Below are 19880 nucleotides of genomic sequence, written 5' to 3'. Positions count from 1 at the left end.
CATGGATATCTTCTCCGGTAGTTCCACCAAAATTATGAGTTTTCTGAGAATCTTGGACCAGCTTCTAGCAATAAACTCATACTACCTCTTTATTTATGCTTATGACGGTTATTTATTTTCTATTGTTATACTGATCACTAATATTACACCGTAAACTAATTATACTTAGCAACAAAATTACAATAATTAACCCAATACTCAATTAATCGTAACAGAAACCCTCTTTAAATCAATGTAATTTAATATTTGTTTATACAAAGGTTATTTTATTCCAGGTTTGTTACCAATATCTAAGGCAAAATATGTGAATGTGAACAACTTAAAGCAATTTTGTGTTTAAAGAAGAGCTAAAGAGTGCACAGCAATTTACCACATGGAGAAACTTGCAAGAAAAAAAGGTCTACAAAAATAAATGATGAACAAACTCAGTTAATATTATTGTATTAAAACAATTTCATTGTCAAATGTACTGAGTAGATTTAATACACAATAAAGCATAAAATAAAATGCTATTTGTCTCTAATGGTTTACCTTATTACCAATATGATTTGTTTCAAGTTAACCTAGATAGATGGACAAAGAATATTTTCCCCCTTAAAATCGGTACTTGTGTTGAAAAACCCTACTTTATTATTAAGCAACACTGTTACTTAAAGTATATTATTTACTATATTTGTGTGATCTATTAGTTTACCATACTTAATATGAACACTTATTTAAATTTCTAACAATTAAACAGCATTCAAATAAAAAAAATGGACAAAGCACATTTTTCCCTGGGCTTTTCATGTAGTATTCTTATAGTTTCTGGGATATTATATGACATAACTGTGCAGATAATTAACCAACTATAAAGGAGGTAATAAAAAAAATAAAGCTAACAAATTGTCAACAATTGATTTTATATATTTCTCACATATACTATACAATTTTAAATAAAGCAGCATTATTTTGAGATTTTTAATCAATATAATTTTTTACCAAATATCGGTCGATCTTCTAAAACAAAGATATTACGTAAAATTGTTTGTACAATACAAATTATACCAACTGTTCAGTACTTTGTGCTGATAGATCCAGTAGCCTCCATGCTGCTTTGGGATTTAATTCTGTCTTGTCTCTACATAAAACCCATACGTAGTTGACTCTCAAGACTTTTTCAGGATCACCCTCAACAACAGTTCCCTTGGCATCTTTGACACAAAGGATTTGTTGAGAAGTGAACGTTATCACTAATATTGGTCCTTGGTCCATTACTTTTCCCATTGTTATATCAACATTGTCAATATCTAACACTTTTGAAGAAAACCGGTACCCCAACTGTTGTGCTTGCTTGATTGGAGTCGAGAGCAGATTATAAGGTCCGTCATGACACCACGATTTTAATATTTCTAAGTCACCCCTGATCATTGATTCTAAAATATTAGGTATTATATCTGATTCACACTCACGTAAAAATTGAACTTTATCAAAATTAGGATCTAATTTACAAATTTCTGTTAATGTTTCTGAAAGCTCTGTTTTCTGGAAAAGCCCACCCATAACATCGGACACTTTATCTGTAAACAAACGAGTTGCTCTGATAACAGGATTGTCACTCTCATCGTATTTTATTTTCCAATCCAGCACTTTGTTCACATAGGGATTGTTATCTTTGAAATTTTGCCAACTTTCATAAAATTTCGAGTCCTTGTGGAGCTCCACACCCATTGCTTCTGTGTTTGCTTGCACAGTTTTGAAATCTTGCACTGTATCTGTGTCGACTCGTTTACGCAGCTTCTCTGGAGCTCTATAGACATGAGCATGCATTCCTGTAGTGTCCAGCTCTTGTTTGACAGCAGCTGCCGTTTGGCTGATTGTTTGAAAGGCACCTGACTTTCCTATTTTTTGTCCACTTTCTGATATTGTCTCAGCAGCTCCTCTAGCTGACTTTCCCAACTCTTCCCGAATTTGTCCTGTAAAAAAATAGATTTGAAATATAGAAAACTTAAATTAGTGCTATAACAAAAGCTAACTATGTGCATTGAATAAGAACTACACTTTGGTGTTACAACAAATATGAGAAAATTGATTTGATGTTGAACCTCCATTTGTTTTAAAAGTTTAGAAAATAGAGTAAATGTCTTTCCAAATATATTTAGCTTTCAGAGTATTTAGCTTTTCATTTACCTGTTTAAGATTTCCTGACAATGTATTTGATATCATAAAAACACATTTAAAAGGACTCACTTAACAATGAGGAGTTACAGTTGTCCACTCCTCTCTAACTTTAATCCTCGTGGTTAATAGCTTAAAGATCAGTTCTGAACCAACATCAATAAGTAGGATATATTCTTTGCGATTAATATCTTACTCAGAAGTTACACATTCCTAGAGTACCATGTTTGTTATTATTTCACATCACTCTGACTTAGAAATAGTCCCCTACTCTCTGGATAAAATCAAAAAATTATTAAAACTAAAAAAATATATATGAAATTGTAACTTCCAGCATTGTAGCTTACAGGTAACATAAACACAATGAAAACCGTGATACATTAACATCAACAGTGGAATGTTTGGCTCAACTCTTTGTGCACAGATTTGAACATGTGATCATCCTCTCATTTTGGGAGGTCACTACAGAGGGGTCATCACTGTTCTGTGTGTCTAGTCTGAGATTATGACCACATCTGGTACTGGTACTCTGACCACTCTCAATGACCCTCGCTATTCTCCTGCTCAGCTCGACAGGCAACCATGTATGCCCACTGTATTGACCAGGCTTATTTATAATCTTAGCCAGACATTGCTGGAAATTGCTGTAACCTATTGGCATAACTCTGAACTACATCAATATTTATCAATACCCACCTAATACTACAGTAATCATTATTTTTCCTGTTTCATTTTCAAAGTGCTGATACAATTTTGTGAGTGCAATAGTGTACAATACCATTTGATTTAAATATTAGTGCATTTATTGGATCCAAGATTCAAAATATGTTTGGTATTCTTTATTCTGATGACATTAGAGAGTAGGTCTCTAAGGCTGAAATTTCGTATTTAGGGGCAATATTGGTCAAGGTAATAATGAAATTTGGGGATTGAGTGATGAAGGTGATCTGTTGGGGATTGAGTGATGAAGGTGATCTGTTAAGTAAACATACAAGTGACACCGATTCATCAGCAGATGAAGATAGTTGCATAGGCAATAAAGATTATATGGAATTTTAGCATGAATTCCACTGTTATTGTGGCTAAGGAAAACTGAGCAGGTGGATCAACAGACACCATTAAACCTTCTATAAGTGAGCAATTGGATGGCTGGAGAACATGGCATCAGGAAGATGTAGTTTTAATTAAATTAAAAATACTAATATTGAATTTAAATCCTCTTCAGAATTTCACAGTTTTAGAACTAGAATATTTTAAGAGAAATACAAAAAACCCACTTCTCAGAAAAAGTTTCATGTAGAAATTATGGGTTGACTTATCAGTATCTGAATTTAAAGCATTCATTGGTATGATAATTACTAAGAGACAATGAATAATCACAAATAGTTGATTACTTTTCAAATGACCGGTTGGTCTGCCAGCATTTTTGTGAAAAATTTCTCCAGAGACAGATTTTTGCAAATAATTTGGCGCCTTCTACATTCTCCTAGTAGGTTGCTTGAAGTCACATCCAAATCTGCTACAGTAAAGTGTTGTTAAAAATGTAGACAATATATTTAGAGATTATTACTACTCCTCAAACATGGTTAGTAAAAATGAAAGAATAATTGGGTTCAAGGGCATTTATAACAAAAATAAACTCCAAAATATTTGTATAACGTGATGCCAGAAATGATTGTGTTTGTGCTCTTGGAACTTATATGGATAAATCCACTATTAACACTATTGTCAGACCAGATGTGTTAGTAATAAGCCGTACGCCTAGGATTTCACGCAAGAAGTGGAACCTGAACAAGAGAACAGTGAATTCCTACAGAGAAGATGACAAGATTTCTGTCACTCAGTGGAAAGATAAGAGAAAAGTTACTATCCTTACTAACCTTTGATGACACACAACAGAGCTTGTTTACACAGCGTGTAGTCAAGTAAGGAGAATATCTACACTCCATCTTTGCAAATGTGTACATGGGCATTTTTGATGCTGCAGATCAGTACAATTTGTTTGTAAATGTTTAGTTATGGAGAATGTGTTTTTTTTATTGCTTGAGGTAGCAATCGTTAATTTCTTTATACTGTTTAACACCAACAGGCAGCTTGAAAAAGGAAAGGTTCATCAACGAACATTCAGGAAAAGTTAATCAAACATCCAGTGAAATAAGAAATATAAGTAAAAGAGAAAGACAGCCCAATGTGCAAAAGGCTCAGAGATCTGAAAAAAAAGAAGTTCATGTAATTTATTAAATAGAAGGGCCTCAGAAAAAGTACTTATCAGTGTGTAGCAATTTGAATGTGAATGTTGAGTATGCTCCAGTTCAATTTCCTATTAGTGCAGTGTCAAAAGATCAGACGCTGTCACATACTTGAAACCTCAAATCTGGAGCCATGTTCGTCAGAAGAGATTCAAAGTCGGTGACGAAGAAGCTCAAATCAAACTCTTTGCATTGTTTTGGTATCAGACACACCTAGACTACAAAATATAGTGTAATCTAGTTGAAGAATATTCTCATTGTCTCATCAGGTGTACAATTATTATGATGAGCAACCTGATAATCATAATTCAGGCCTATTCATATACAACGCAATCCTTCCCACACAACCCCTGCAAGGAAACAGATTGATTCCATATCTCAGATAACATCACAGCCTCAAGAACAATGATTTTGTGCAATAATTATGAGTTTTGTGGCAGATCTTTGGATTAAAGATGAGATATGGCAAATGCTCCACCACTGACACTTAAATGCTGGTATTTTTGAAGGCAGATAATTGGACTTCCAATGTCCATGATTTCATGTGGTGACATTTGGACCCATTCTGAGTTGATGACTGTCTATTAAAACGTGTGAATTGCTTAAATCTTCTTGTTCATAAATGAATGGAATGGCTGACCAGTGACCATAGTCTATTCCACAAAATCCCTTTCAGATTTAACCCTTCCAACGCGGCTAACGCCTATAGACGCGGAACTGCCGATGCTTTAAACGCGGATAACGTCTACAAACGCAAAAACTTTACTTTTGAAATGGCGAAGAATTAGTTGTTAAAACTTCCGTAATAGAGCAGGTCGATGTTCCTTTCGACTGTTGGGACTAGACAAAACGCTTTGTCACAGGTGGTGGACTTTGTAACGTTATCTACTCGGGTTGAAAGCAATCGCCGCCATTTTTTGTATGGCCTGTGACGCGGCATACGCCTACAGACGTGTACGTTTCATTCAGCTGTTTAACTACGTGTGTGTTGGTCGTATGTTGGTTATATTGTTAAACAAAGTGTTTTGAATCAGTCCGTTGTTATTCTTATAGTGTTTTAGTTTGTTTTTACTAACATTTAGTATAACTTTTTGTTATAATGGCTAATCCAGATGATCCAAGTTTTGACGAATGAGCGCATGTTTGGTATATTATGTGTAATATTTTTTTCAATTTTTTTTTTTTTTGTATTTTATACCAGTTTCACCATACAAGTCCAGTTTATTTATTCTAAATAAATAAGGTTTATAAGTACAATATTTGTTTCATTTCCTTTGTAGGCTATCGTATAAATAAGTTTGTGTTGAATTTCATACTATTACATTTCAAAATCTTATACTGAACTTATTTATTTTTATGTACTAATTATACAGAAACTTCAGTTACAATTCACTCATTATAAATAACCTGTATAAATGTAATGCAATCTGTCAAATAGTGTTCCTATGTACACTATCCTGCAATGCAGTTTATTCAAAATTTCAAATGTTTTCGTGCGTATAAAATTCTCAAAAATATGTAATATTACATGTTTATTATTTTTTCTTATTAAGGTAATACCAAGGAATATGAAACAAAAATTAGCATTGGGAAATTTAAAAAAAAAAATATTTTTTATGTCTTAGCGTTTGACAGTAATTTAGATTAGCGCTTTAAGGGTTAAACATTATAAACATTAATGTGACAAGTAGTGGTAATATAATATATATAAATATATATTTTAGATCAAATTTGGTGCTTTTAGGAAGGAAAAATAATATTTTTTTTAATGTACAAGACAATATCTGCAACCGACTGCAACTTCCAAAGAATATTACAGAATCAAATTACTGAAAACACTAAATAAATTTTTGGCCTTAATTTAAATCTCAGTTTTTTTTAAATTCAAGAAGCTGTATTAAACAATTAATTGTAAAATATGCGTATTATCTTATTCATAACAAATGAATAGTATTAATATGTGAATGACATTTTTATTCTTACCTGCTTTTTTAGCAATATCAGTTTTTCCAACCTCATCAAGTGTTTCTTGAACTTTGTCTTTTATTGAACCTAAACCTTCTTTAAAAACTTCAGAGGTTTTGGATGCTTCAGATTCAACTGCTTGGTATTTTTGTCTGAAAAAAGAAGGCAGACATTAATATGAATATGAAACATTGTAGCTTCAATGTAACTGTGGGCTCAAGGAGTAGGACTTGGGAATAGTTCAAAGCACCGTACTGAAAGAACTGCATTAATTATTTTTATACTAAATAAAAGAAGGCTTAATTTAATACATGAGGCCGAATGGATAATTTCATATGTGGTGTGTGTGAAAATATATATATATATATATAGAAAAAACCTAAGATAGAAAAACTCCTAGGAATTCCAAAGATATTGTCCGATGATCATAAAGCAAATGGCAATAACACTATCATTTCTTGATTATTATATTGATGAAGAATTTTAAAATTATGATACAAGATCAAAATTTGAGTTCTGTACGTAGAACACCCATAAAACAAAACTCAAAAACATTGGGTATATTCAAACTCATTAAACAAAGCAAAATATGTCTTCAACCAAGATATCATAGTCATCATGTTTTGGGACCATAAAGATGTATTGCTTGTGGATTTCTTACAACTAAGGATCGAGATAAAACAGTAAGATACTATAAAACTTTGTGACTGTTCGGAGAACAGAAAAACAGAAGGGATGCTTTCTGGAGTATTGTTAATCCATATTAATCATTGTTCTTACAGCGCTGGTGTAATGAAAAGGCTTTTTAATGGCTTTTAACAGTTAACTGTCACCATAAAGAATTCTAGAGTTCCCTGTATTGCCAAAATTGTCTGTACTTGTTTTCTATGTGATATTGTTTTTGTGGTGAATATAACGGTAAATAAAAACTATTTATGCATATTATATGATATGAGGTCTGGGGCCTAACTTTGGACCGATCGAGTCGGCAGATTTATTTTTCAACCAAAATTGCCTGAAAAAAAATGTTGCCGACCCGATCGGGCCGACACAGAAATTTCAGTACACTTTGGGATATGTAGTTTAATTGGCTGTGAAGACAGCATGCGCTCCTTTTTTTATTACTCTATGGTGCGTGTGCAATGAAAGGCTGACCGAACAAACATTTCCAACTGCTTCCTGCTCACAGCTAATACGCCACGTAGTTCGCGCCAATTTATGTAACCTCATTTGCACTCGCTGCTTTCATTGTGGTTATTTGTTACATACATTGCAGAAGAACTGCTTTTTGGAACAACTGTTGTCAATGCGTGGCTAGCGTACAAGAATGGTGTAGAAGTTACTGCTCAACGTAGAAGAAGTCATGTGTATTCCATCAAAGCATTCAGAGAAAAGTTAGTGTATTCACTCTTGGGTCCAGATGACGATATTCTGTTTGCAGTGCGTACAACGGGCCATTACTACATTTCTGAGTCAACAACTTTCGTTGGCGAGGGAAAAAAAACTGAAATCAAGGAAAAATTGCAATATTTACTACAACAAGGCTATGCGTGAGGGAGGTCGTCAAGCATCAAAACATCTGAAGAAAGTGACAACTTTCTGTGAGCTGTGCCCAGGAAAGCCATACTTCTGCAAAGACTGTTTAAAGAAAATCCACAAGTAAAACTTAATCTATAGTACAGAAGTATTAATCCGCTTTTATCTATCCAATTAAAAATAAACTTTTTTTTATGAATATTAAAATATTTTATATTATTTTATATCCAATAATTCTAATATAAACGCTCCCAAAATAGTTTTTCTACTTTCATTCACAAAGATAATGAGGTAAAGGAAACAAGAATAATTAATAAAACAATATAATCACATAATAAAATCAATTACTGAAAGAATAGAAGAAAAATATATCAACAATTAATTGGTAAAAAATAAATGTGCCAACCCGATCGGGAGATAAAAGTTCATAATATTGTGTGGTGTTTTAGTGAACCCAAATTTTGCGAAACAACTTCAAACAACGTTCTCTTTTCATTCTTGTATCTATTTAGAACATTTAGTCCACTTTTTTCCACCAGAGCCAAATGCAATGCTCATAGCTGCAATAAAGTAAAACGATGTTATCGTCACGGTGAGGCCCGATCGGGTCGGCATGGCAGTTAACGTGTTAATAAGACACTCCTGACCATTAGTTTGGCTCCCAATCATGTGTTAAATGACTATCAAATGTTTTCTTAACTAAAGCCGGTGGGGTAGTAGAACAAAGCTTCTGAACTAACTAGAAGTTGTTTAAAATTGAAGACTAGTCATACCCACCACATTTTTTCGATATACAAGCACTTTTACCGATTAGGGCATAATCAGTTATAAAACAAACAGAAAAGCTGTATGATATATCACAAGAATGATATTTTAAAATATACATATAAAAACAAATAATCTTGTGGAAATAAAAAAATGTCTTCAATTTCAAAACTCAACTACTTCCATCAAGGTTTCAGCGCAAAAGATTGCAAGTTCAAAGACACCTTAAAACACATCTACAGTCACTAAGGTAAACCACCCAAACACCGTGACTCCACCAAACTCCGTGATTTTAAACTTTGAACACTAAAAACAAGATTCTCTATGTCCAGAGGCCTACAAAATTATTTTTGTTCGATGTTAGAGGTTATACAGCATGACGTTGAAGTTCCGCGGCGAAATTGGCGGGAAAAGAGTTCAGTTGGCCATTGTTTTTTAGTTACACCGTGCATCTCCTACTCTGAAAACCTGAAGCATCGTTGTGGTTTTTGGCCAAAGAAATCGGTAAGTACCTTAAGGTTTTACATATTCATATTAACTTATATGATAAAAAATGAAGTGTTTTACTGATAACTATATTAATTATATTTAAGATAAAAGTAGTTTAAACTTACGTTTTTGAGTGCAAGTATTTATAATTTACGTCACGGACATTGGGTTCAATACAAGGTTACGTAGCTTATCTCCGTGACGGAATCACGGAGTTTAGATCTGACATCTATTTTTATATTAGGTTTATATTCGTTTGTTTTATGCATTTGTTTTCCGTTAGAATGCATACACAGTTTCAATCATATTCGGTTTTCGTTTTGTACCAATATCCGTGACGGATTTGAAGCCGAGATATTTTACAAACAATCAATTAAAATTGACGTGGTTAGTAGATATGTTTTAACGAAAGTGCTGATATTTAATTAATTAAACATTAATATTATTTATTATTTGTAAAAACTAAATAATTTTAATTATTTTTAGGGATGTCTGGATCTAAGAAAAATTCTGGAAAAGCTCCAAGGAGGAATTATAGCCAGGACGTCATCCTCCAAGCAATTCAAGCCGTCCGACGAGAAGGAGGCCTGACCGTCACGGCTGCCTCAAAAGTTTTGGAATTCCCCGACAAACCCTGAAAGATAAATTGAGTGGGAAATTTGCAGTGGGATGTGCTATGGGTCGACCATCCATCCTTCATCAGGACGAGGAGCAAAACCTCGTTGATTGGATAATAACTGTGGGAAAGGCCGGGTTCCCTGTGAACAAGGAAAACTTGATCATGAGTGTCAAAAAACTTGCAGAAAATCTGCAGAGGCCCAAACCCGTTTTCAGAATCTGTCCCCTGGGGATAAGTGGTACAATCTGTTCATGAAACGGCACCCTGTTTTGTCAGGTAGAACAAGCCAGACCCTCACGACCTCTCGAGCAAACGTGACTGAAGAGGACATTCGTGAGTGGTTTGATGGTGTAAAGAAATACGCTGAGATGAAGGGACTCATGTCCGTTTTTAGCGATCCATCGCGAATTTTTAACTGTGATGAAACAGCATTTTTCTTATGCCCCAAGCAAAAAAAAGTTCTCGTCAAACGTATATTCAATATCGGGCAACGATGAAAAGGAATGCTTTAACAGCATTGGTGACGGCCAGTGGCAGTGGGGAAATGGCACCTCCGATGGTGGTTTACTCGTATGAGAGAATCCCACATAATGTTGTTCAAATACTTATCCCGCAGGGTGGGGTTTGGGCAAAACTGACTCTGGGTGGATGACCGGGGAGTCCTTTTACGAATACATGTCAAATGTATTTAAATCCTTGGCTTGCCGCAAACAATGTACCTAAACCAGTGATAATGTTTGTTGATGGGCACACGTCCCACATTACATTTCATTTGAGTGAATTTTTGTTCATTAAACCAAATTGAAAACTCATTGCTTTGTACCCGAATTCAACGCATGTGCTTGCAGCCACTGGATGTTGCCGTTTTTCATCCAGTTAAGGCTCATTGGCAGAAGGAAGTCCAAAAAATGGAGGTACGAAAATGGACCCCCAAAAAATAAAAAAAGAAGATTTTGCCCCAATGTTTTGAAAAGAGTCCTTGATGTTAGTATAAAAAAGGAGACTGTCGTCAATGGATTTGCCACGACAGGTCTCTTAACCCTTAATGCTGATGATGTGGACTTTTCTAAAGTCATTAAATCCCAGAGAAGATTTGATAATCAAAAAGCTGTGTCCAACAGTCAGTGGCTGGCTCTGCGGAGTCATTTGTTTTACTTGGAGGAAAAGATTGGAGAGGGGAAATTGGGGCTTTTTAAGAAAGGAGAAATCCAAAGACGAGATGAAAGTTTGTTTGATTTGTGGACAGAGATAAAAGAGGAGGTAAGGACCTACGGAGAGGCACTAGAAAATAGTAAAAACAAGTAGGCCTACAAGAAACTGATAACAACCTGGTGGACACAGCACCAACAGAAGGCACTGCTACAACAGTTGTTAACAATGCGGAATGCGGAGTAAAAGAGATAGCTATTGGTCAGAGTGATGTGGTGCAAAGTGACACAAACCAAAATGAAGAACTAAGTTTAACCAACATATTTGATCTCTCGGGAATTAATGAATTCCCCATAGAACTGGACTTACCTGTAGATTATCCAACAGATAGTCTACTTGATATTCAATATGAAACACCTAATTTAGAGCAAACACTTCGTCCCCCTACTGGCCTTACTACCCCCAACAAAATTTTAACTTCAACGACAAACGACCTTCTTACTTCGACTACCAAAGATCCTACTCCTTCAATTAGTGTTCCAAATTCTGCTTCAACACCTTTGTCTAGAAAAATCCCTACTTCACCTTCTTTGGACTGTATGACTCCCTCACCCATTCCAACTCCCACTGAACAACCCGACTACTAGTAGTAGTGTGCCTACGCAAACGCCCTTGATAACTACACATACAAACTCTACTCCAAAGTCCAATTTAACCGTAGCAGAACTAAAGAGCAAGGTGCCCTCTCCTTTTAAAAGAGCACTGTTTTGGCCAGGAGAGACCCAGAAATCTAAGAAATATGTTAAAAGAATTAAGCTTCCTAGTGCTATAACATCAGAGGAATGGAAAGAATATTATAAGAAAAAAGAAGAAGATAAGAAAGTAGCCGCAGAGGAAAAGGAAAGGAAGAAACTTTTGAGGGAGGCGAAAGCCAAAATAAAAAATGAAAGCAGAGAGCAGAAAGGAACGAAATGCAAACGAAATGTTTCAGAAAAGGAGGATATGGAAAAATGAGGAGGATGAACCTGACGACAACTCGGCCCAGTTAGAAACTTAATGTTAACGAGCTTCAGCCAAGCCAGTGGGTTGTTGTTCCGTATGATTTTTGGGGAAATAAGAAGTTGTTTGTAGGGCAAATAATGTCAATAAATAAAGAAGATAGGACAGGAAAAATAAAAAATTTTTGGAAAAGAAGATGGAATCGGGAAAATTTATATGGCCGACAAAGGATGACGTAGACACTGTCCCCCTTGATGAGATAGTACAGCGTCTTCGTGAGCCTACATTTGATAGGGTTGGGGTTACCTATCTTTTGAAGACTTTAAAATAAACACTAAACTTAAACTCTTAAACTTTAGTTTTTCTTACGCTATGATTTACTTCATTTATTAGAAATAAGTTATATGAAATAATGTTAACAATGTACAACACTTTAAAAAACTGGCTCTTGAAAATAAATTATATTAATGAGATTCCTCAAAGTGTTACATTAATAAACTGTTAATGTATTAATGTTATTGAGATATATTTTAGTGGTAAATAACGTATTATTTAGGTTGTAACTTCTTGTAGAAGTAAGATTACCTTTGTTGGTCATCATTGTAATTAATTAGTATCTGTTCGAAATAAATTATAAGCATGAAATTTTCAAAGTGTTGGAATAATGAGATGTTAGTAAGTAATTAAGAAATATTTTAAATAAAAAGCGTATTATTTTATGTAACTTGTAGAATTAAGATTATCTTTCTTTGTAATCACTTAATTAGTGGAGAGAGTTTCATGGACAAGAAGCACAGGATATCAGTGTTTACTGGACTGATAAGAATGTTTAGTTATCACTACCTGATAAGATGGCAAGAATAATCCAGATAAGAATGTTTAGTTAGGTATTTGCTTCTGTTATCAAAACCAAGAATTCCCAAAAATACTTTAGAAAATATAATTGTACACAATTATAGAAATTATGCTTTATACTTTCTTTCTTGATTATTTACTTTTTGTAATATAATTTTTAACCTTCCAAACACACACATTTAACATTTAATCTCTAAATAAACTGAATTGTATATATGAAAATGAGAGACTAAAATTTTTACACTTCCAAATAATTTACGAAAATATAAAAACATATTATTATAATAAAATCTAATCAACTGTTGAGTTCAGGTGATGAGTCACCAGCTGCATTGTCGATAAGCTGTGTGCCGTGCGACCTTAGGATATATTATGTCAGCTGACAACCGTGTAATATTACGAACGTAAGTACATAAAATTAAATTGTTATACATGAGTAATCAATTGCTGCAAGTTACGTTTGTATAAATAACTTTTAGTTTCCAAGCAATAACAATGATAACTTTATCAGTTCAAAAGCGATATAAATAAACGTCTGTGTCGTCATTCATGCTTCAGAGGGTTTAATGGAAGCAATAATTTGTAATTGTTGGACCAAAAGGGAGGATTTTAACCTGTCACGGAATTAGGCCAAAAAAATCACGGACTATTTGTCAACAGTCACGGAGTTAAGGCTTCAGCTGTTCATTTATTGTCATGCATTATTAATGCAATTTTCAGTAGTTAGCATATGTTTTAAGCCCTTGAAACAGTTATTTATGTGTGTAAAATATATTGGCATATCAAAATATAAGTACGTATTATTTGTTCTTAAAGCTATTTTATGAAATTATATTATTATAAAAACTGCCATGATGTACCCTTAAGGTCACGGTATTTGGGTGGTTTACCTTACTAATAATATTTCACTAGAAGGGAAGGTTGTATGACAAATGCCTTTTTTGATGGTGATTAAATTGAGTAGTGTCTAAGGATATACATGTAACTGTTGATAATAAATTTATTTATTATTAGTGTGTTTTATTGTTATACCCTATACAGAGTTATAAAAATCTCCTTTCGTAGTATAGGAGATCTAGTGAGACATTTTAATCTAGCTGTTAACAGCATCCTGATCACGATACACCATGATCACGTTTATGGCTATATCAGATCTTCAGTAATTAAGTGATCTATTACAGTAGATAGTAAAATAAAAAGTGCTGAACAAACATTTATTGTGGTAACAGAAAATGCAAGATATTTGGCATGCCGTTCAGTTGCATTATTACATTACTACTTCAGTCATTACTGTTTACTAACTGCTATGCATTGTATATAGAACAAGTAATATTTTACCAGCCTGCTCATTGTAATGGACAATGAACAACTCTGTAATGATAATGTTATGAAGTAACGTTATGGTATGATTTATTATCATATTATTACTATAAGCTATTATCCTACATTATAATGTAACACTGCTGATAAAAATGGCCACTTTTTAGTCCTTGTATTTATACTACTTTACACATCTCACCTACTGATTTTCAGACACCATATTAACTGTCGGTTCAAAAACCATTATTATTTCTATTTCCCAACCTGGCTTTCTGTAATGCTTCTGAATGTTCTAATCTTTGAGCCTCCTCCCGAAACTTCTTCAAACTCTCCTTCATTTCTTTGTTTTTCGCCATTTCTTGTTTGATGTTTTCTATAAACTGAGAAAAGAAGTTGGGACGGCGAGAAGGCGTTGAGTAACATCTTGGACACTGAAACCAAATAAATAACTCTTTGGTACAAAAGGAATTTAGGAGAAAGTTAGCTTAGATTTCATGTGAAAATAACAAAATACCATTGGTAAATGTAATAAACATATGACTCCGAATGAAGAATCTTGGAGCATTGGACAGAGTTTAATTTAATATCACTAGTAAATGAATACACATTTTCCAATATTAATTTTTTTTCTTGTGAGCCCTTCCAGAATCAATGGTTCCATCATCAGGCAACTTATGTGAGTTAACGTGATATTAAAAATATGACTATGAGTCAAAATTTATAAAACTGGTATCTGCTTTTCTCTAGGTGAAAAAATGTACAATTTAAGTTACACATGCAGGAAACCTACATAATCTAATCTTGAACTTCTTAATAAATTAAGAAATTTTATTGAAAGTACTTTGTACAAAAATTTAAAAATATAATTACTCTAGGTAATTTTTAAGTTTGATTTTTTTTAAAGAAAAATTATAATTTTAAAAGATTTGTACAATTTCAACTATGTACAATATGAAATATATGGTGGAATTTTCAACTCAGGTGACTGAAAGCTCTGAAACCGGAATTGATAGCTTTATTACCAACATGGATTCTACAAATAATGTAATAGTTACAGGCCCCATTACTCATATTACTGACCATGATGGCCAACTTTAGGAGGTAACAAATATTGATTGTAAGCATAAAGTTCAACAAGGAAACTGAAACAGAAATCCACAGGAAATATAGGTATATTTTAGAGATCTCGCATCAGAATCCTGGCTGGAGAAAATGATAAAATATTGTAAAATAACCAAACAATAACTTATCTCTTTTTTCCAATGAATGTCCTACCTGTATGGAAAAGATTAACTACACACAAAGTAAACACAAACCTAACCGTAAATGTTGGAATTTCGCCGCTCACTGTTGGAGACAATCCATAAACATCCCTTGACCAAATGTTTTTCCCTTAATCGCATCACAGTCTGATGATATTGCAAACACTAGAACTGCAGAGGTGCACTGATAAATTTACTCTGGAGGGTAGCTGAACATCGGAGAGTTCAGGGTATGGAAACCCACCCCACCCCCCACAGTAGGGGAGCCTTCCCCCAGGAGATTTTTGAAAGACTATGTCCTAAAATCGTTAAATATAGTACTTCTGAACTAACAAAAGGAGGGCAAAGATCAAGTCAGAGTGTATAAAGTTTACAGTAAACTCTGCTACCAATCACCAAGAGAAGCTTATACAGGGACAATTGAAAGATTTTGTAACAAATACACTTTACAAATTAGTTGTATCAATTCTTCCATTTTAGCATGAAAAACTAGTACCACAATATCTGGCTTATTGTTTGGTGTCTCCCAAGAATGAATACTATCAGTTATTTCAGACCATGTACGGTTGCAAGTAAATGTTATGAAGATGTCTGGCTTGCCAAACTTTCTCACTAATGCCATCGTATCTTGGTAATTCTGCATCATATTTCTAGGACTCCCAATAAAATATGAAGGCAGAACTTCAATCCGACCTACTCTTAACTTTTCATGCTGTCCTCACATGTAAAACATCTGTTAAGCCTATGTATGTTTCTAAAAGCAATGTAGTTTGTTCCCTTCAGACGTACTTTAGTCTATCTCCTTAAAATAATAGTAGCAGCAATAGTATACAGAATGATGCTGAGTAAGTTTTTCAGCATTTATTACTGGATTGAATTTACCTCCAGGACCATTTTCTCTGAATGCAATTCTATATGAAACATTCTCACATAGTAATAGTCAACGCACACCACAAATTGGCATATCATGTGCCAACCAGTTTCACCACATGGCCAAACCAAACTGTAGCACACAGGGTCACAATGTATATTATCATAATCTATCTTTTGAAAAGCACATTCTCTTTCATAAACAGTTATATATCTAAAAAAGTGCTCCATCAGCTGTTTAAACACTGCAGCAATTTCAGATGTAGTAGGATCATTATAACACCGCTCATCTGCATCATGGTTAGAATTGCATAACAAAATTTATTGGCGAACAATTTTCTTTAAGTGAAGGGCTTTTCCTCTTCAAGTTTCTGATGCATGGTTCTGTATGAACAGAATAAGGATTGAATTTACTAAATGGATCACTCAAGTTGGTGTCTGTTTGGCCAAACCTTTGTTAGTATCATGTGACATTCTCATTTCATTAGCTTTGGCAAAATTAAGAATATATAACTGACCATATGATGTACTTTGGGAATCATCAGTATATAATGGAAAAACTCAATGATGAACCATGGCAAGGATTATAAAGGAATAAGGACCATAGTTAGGTGGTAAATCAACTTTACACCAAACAAAACAAATGTTATTGCATTATTATATTGGTGAATACTGTCTCTGAAATGTTTATATCTTTCATTATTACCAGAGAATATCTCTTTAATTTCTTCATGTGTAGTAGAAGGTGAAAGTTTGATTTTTCCATCATAGCAACAGAGAGTGAACTTTCCAGCTGTATTCTTCTCAGATTTGAAATATAATGCTGAGTAATACTGATAAACTCTCTCAAAACCTTTAATGTTTCTGAGTATTCATCTTTTCTTGCATGTTGCTGATTAAATATTGTTATTTTTGCATATGGTTATTTGTCAACATTTTCTGTCACTTTGTTGTTATTTGTTTCTTATCACATCACAAATTTACTATGGTTGCTAGTTTTGTTATTTAACTGTCTATTATTGTCATTGCCTTTTTTTACCTTTTTGTTCATTATATGTTAACTAACTTATATTTCTTACTTATTCATTATTTTTTTGATTATTTATTTTTAACACAGTTTGTTGTTCAATTATTTAAGTAAATATTATTAGTGTCAATAATCGTTTACCCTTTTACTTACCTACCCTTTTTTAACTTATCTAATTGCACTACTGATGTAATTGTGTTGGAAGAATAAATAAATAAAAAAGACCACCTACAGAATAAGGATTGACATCTGGAGTAGCATCAGAAACCGCACACCTCTAAGTAAATTTTAACTTCTTACTACTCATAAATACTCTGCTCTCTCACTCTTTTTGGGCTTTGGCTTTTGCCTCATGGCGGCCAGTCAGAGTGTCCTTGCCTTTAGTCCTCTTAATATTAGGATCAACAACTACAAAACTTATATCAAGTATTTCCTTAATAGATGTTGTAGAACTATCCTTCAGGGCACTATAATGCCCATTAGCTAGGTTTCCAAAGAATGTCATGAATAGTCCCTCCGGAACAATAATTAATAATTATGTCACCATTTTTCTGATAAACCCTAAACAAATAATTTGGAAATAGCTCACTTAATAACCTATTACTGGGATATTGTTATTTCGGTAACATCTGTACTGAATAATTTGGTAGTCTCATAACGATTTTCTGGTTTTAGGTTAGGTACTTGTTAACCAGCAACAGCCTAGGCCATTTCGTGCAAGCAATGACGCTAGAAATGGAAACATTACCTATGCAATGTTATTATGCAATATAAGTAGGTTTAGATTAGGTTGTTGTAAATCTGTTACTTGTAGTACCAAAACTAAACATATCTAGCATTTATTTTATGAAAGCAAGAAGTGTAGAGTGGCACCAAAGCCCGCACTTATGCCAGGGGCATTTTAGATAATTACTTTCCTGATTTAAAATCACGTCCTAGATCATACAACATAATCTGATGTCGGAGAAGTTGGAACGATCTAGGATGTGATTTGAAGTCAGGAATATACTGGGCATCAGAAATGCCCCTGGGCATCAATGTGAGCTACGGTGGCGTTTGGTGCCACCCCACATTTCTGGTGAAATAAGAAAAACATCCTTAGAGATAGTACCCACATTCAAGCTCAGATCATGTGACTGCTTGTAAAGGTTATCTTTGACTTTTTTAAATTTATATTATGTACATATGTATAGCCTAATATCAAATATAGATAAGGACTTCGTAGTACCCAATAATTGTGTTGTATAGTGAAAATTGAATTAACCGATTTATAATTTTGTTAGTTTATCAGTATATGTTACATTATTAGTGTGTTAGTTAAATTTTTGTATACTAACATGTCACCACAGTAACAGGTTACTAGAATGTAATACTTCAACACGTTATTTTGTAATAGGTTAAAATGAAAAACATTTTGCTATTCCGGCTTTTAACCTCATTGATACCAATAACACAACTTTGTTTATACCAAGTTTGAGCAGCATAGTACTTACAATTACATGACAGGGTAGGCCTAAACATGTCTGATAGCATTTAAATTGTTCTAATCATGGTTCGATATTATCGATCATTCAAGTTTTGGATACTAATCATACTGAAGCCAATGTCTTTATTATTCGACCACAATGCTGCAAACCTCACTTCATAAGCTTTATTCAACTAAAAAATGGAAGCTGTAGAAATATGATCATTACTAAACCTTAAAAAAGTCAACATTTTTTATTGAATAAATGTTTGAGGAATCACTACTAGAAAATCAATCAAACACTTCTAATATGTATTAAAATTGCTCTATTTTATCAAAGTAATTCCTAATTAGTTAGTCCTGAAAGTAGACAAATTAGCCAAATAATGTGCAATGTTGTAGATTTTAACAGCTATTGTTAAAAAAATATTAAGGTGTTACCAGGCATTTTACACTCCCTCTTTATGAAAACTAACCACTAAAATGTTTACAATTATTAATTGTAGTAGGTTAATTATCCACCTTAAATGTTATGGTTTTATTAAGCTGGAACTAAGTTAAATCTCTATATAAATTTGACAATGAGCACAGCTTGTATAATAATAACCAAAATGTATAGATACTAATGCCTAGACATAGGGTTGACTATATAAATAACAAAATATATAATACAAATTAAGTCTGAAATGTTAATACTTACTGTGGCTTGAATGACTGGAAAACTGTGCAACAGAGGCCGACAAGCCAGTTTTAAGATACTAGTTGATGCTATCTGCCTGCTCCACCAGGGTTTAAAAATTATTTGATGATACTGTAACACATAACCTAAGTCAATACAAATGCAATGAAGATTTGACTTTGGCATCTAAAAATATAATATATAAACTCAATGTAAATAAAATGAAATATTAACAATAAGTACATTACTTACCATTATTACAAAAGGATTTATGATTTAACAAGTAATCACATAATTTATCAACAACCCCCTCACGTTTCACTTCTCAGCCATGATGAAATAAAAAGAATAGTGAACAAGATAACAAAATACAATACTTGAAGAAGCAGCCGGTGCAATGGACATCTTACATAGATTCTACAACTGGTGGAATAAACAGCTGTTTTATAGAGTTATCTCCATGGAGTAAATAAC

General features: G+C 33.5%; 1 protein-coding gene across 1 annotated transcript; it reads right to left on the bottom strand.

Annotated features, from left to right (window-relative positions):
* Positions 1 to 885: 885 nt before the first annotated feature.
* Positions 886 to 19811, bottom strand: LOC124357552 (mitochondrial import inner membrane translocase subunit TIM44-like). The gene is made up of 5 exons (XM_046809458.1): positions 19659 to 19811; positions 19428 to 19538; positions 14368 to 14534; positions 6390 to 6523; positions 886 to 1955 (listed from the first exon to the last, which is right to left on the bottom strand). Exons 1-5 carry the CDS (start codon positions 19659 to 19661, stop codon positions 1042 to 1044), a joined length of 1329 nt encoding a protein of 442 aa, XP_046665414.1. The 5' UTR covers positions 19662 to 19811; the 3' UTR covers positions 886 to 1041.
* Positions 19812 to 19880: the final 69 nt, after the last annotated feature.

The sequence above is a fragment of the Homalodisca vitripennis genome, chromosome 3, assembly GCF_021130785.1.
Source record: "Homalodisca vitripennis isolate AUS2020 chromosome 3, UT_GWSS_2.1, whole genome shotgun sequence".
Lineage (NCBI taxonomy): Eukaryota > Metazoa > Arthropoda > Insecta > Hemiptera > Cicadellidae > Homalodisca > Homalodisca vitripennis.
The sequence above is the reverse complement of the archived record's forward strand: the minus strand, read 5'-3'. Positions and strand labels throughout refer to the sequence as shown.

What these genes read in the sequence shown, in the direction of transcription:
- LOC124357552 (XM_046809458.1), bottom strand. An exon ending in TTCCAGTCATTCAAGCCACA is followed by an intron (nt 14,535 to 19,427) that starts GTAAGTATTAAC and finishes ATTTGGTTTCAG; the next exon opens with TGTCCAAGATGTTACTCAAC. An exon ending in GAAGCATTACAGAAAGCCAG is followed by an intron (nt 6,524 to 14,367) that starts GTTGGGAAATAG and finishes TTCTTTTTTCAG; the next exon opens with ACAAAAATACCAAGCAGTTG.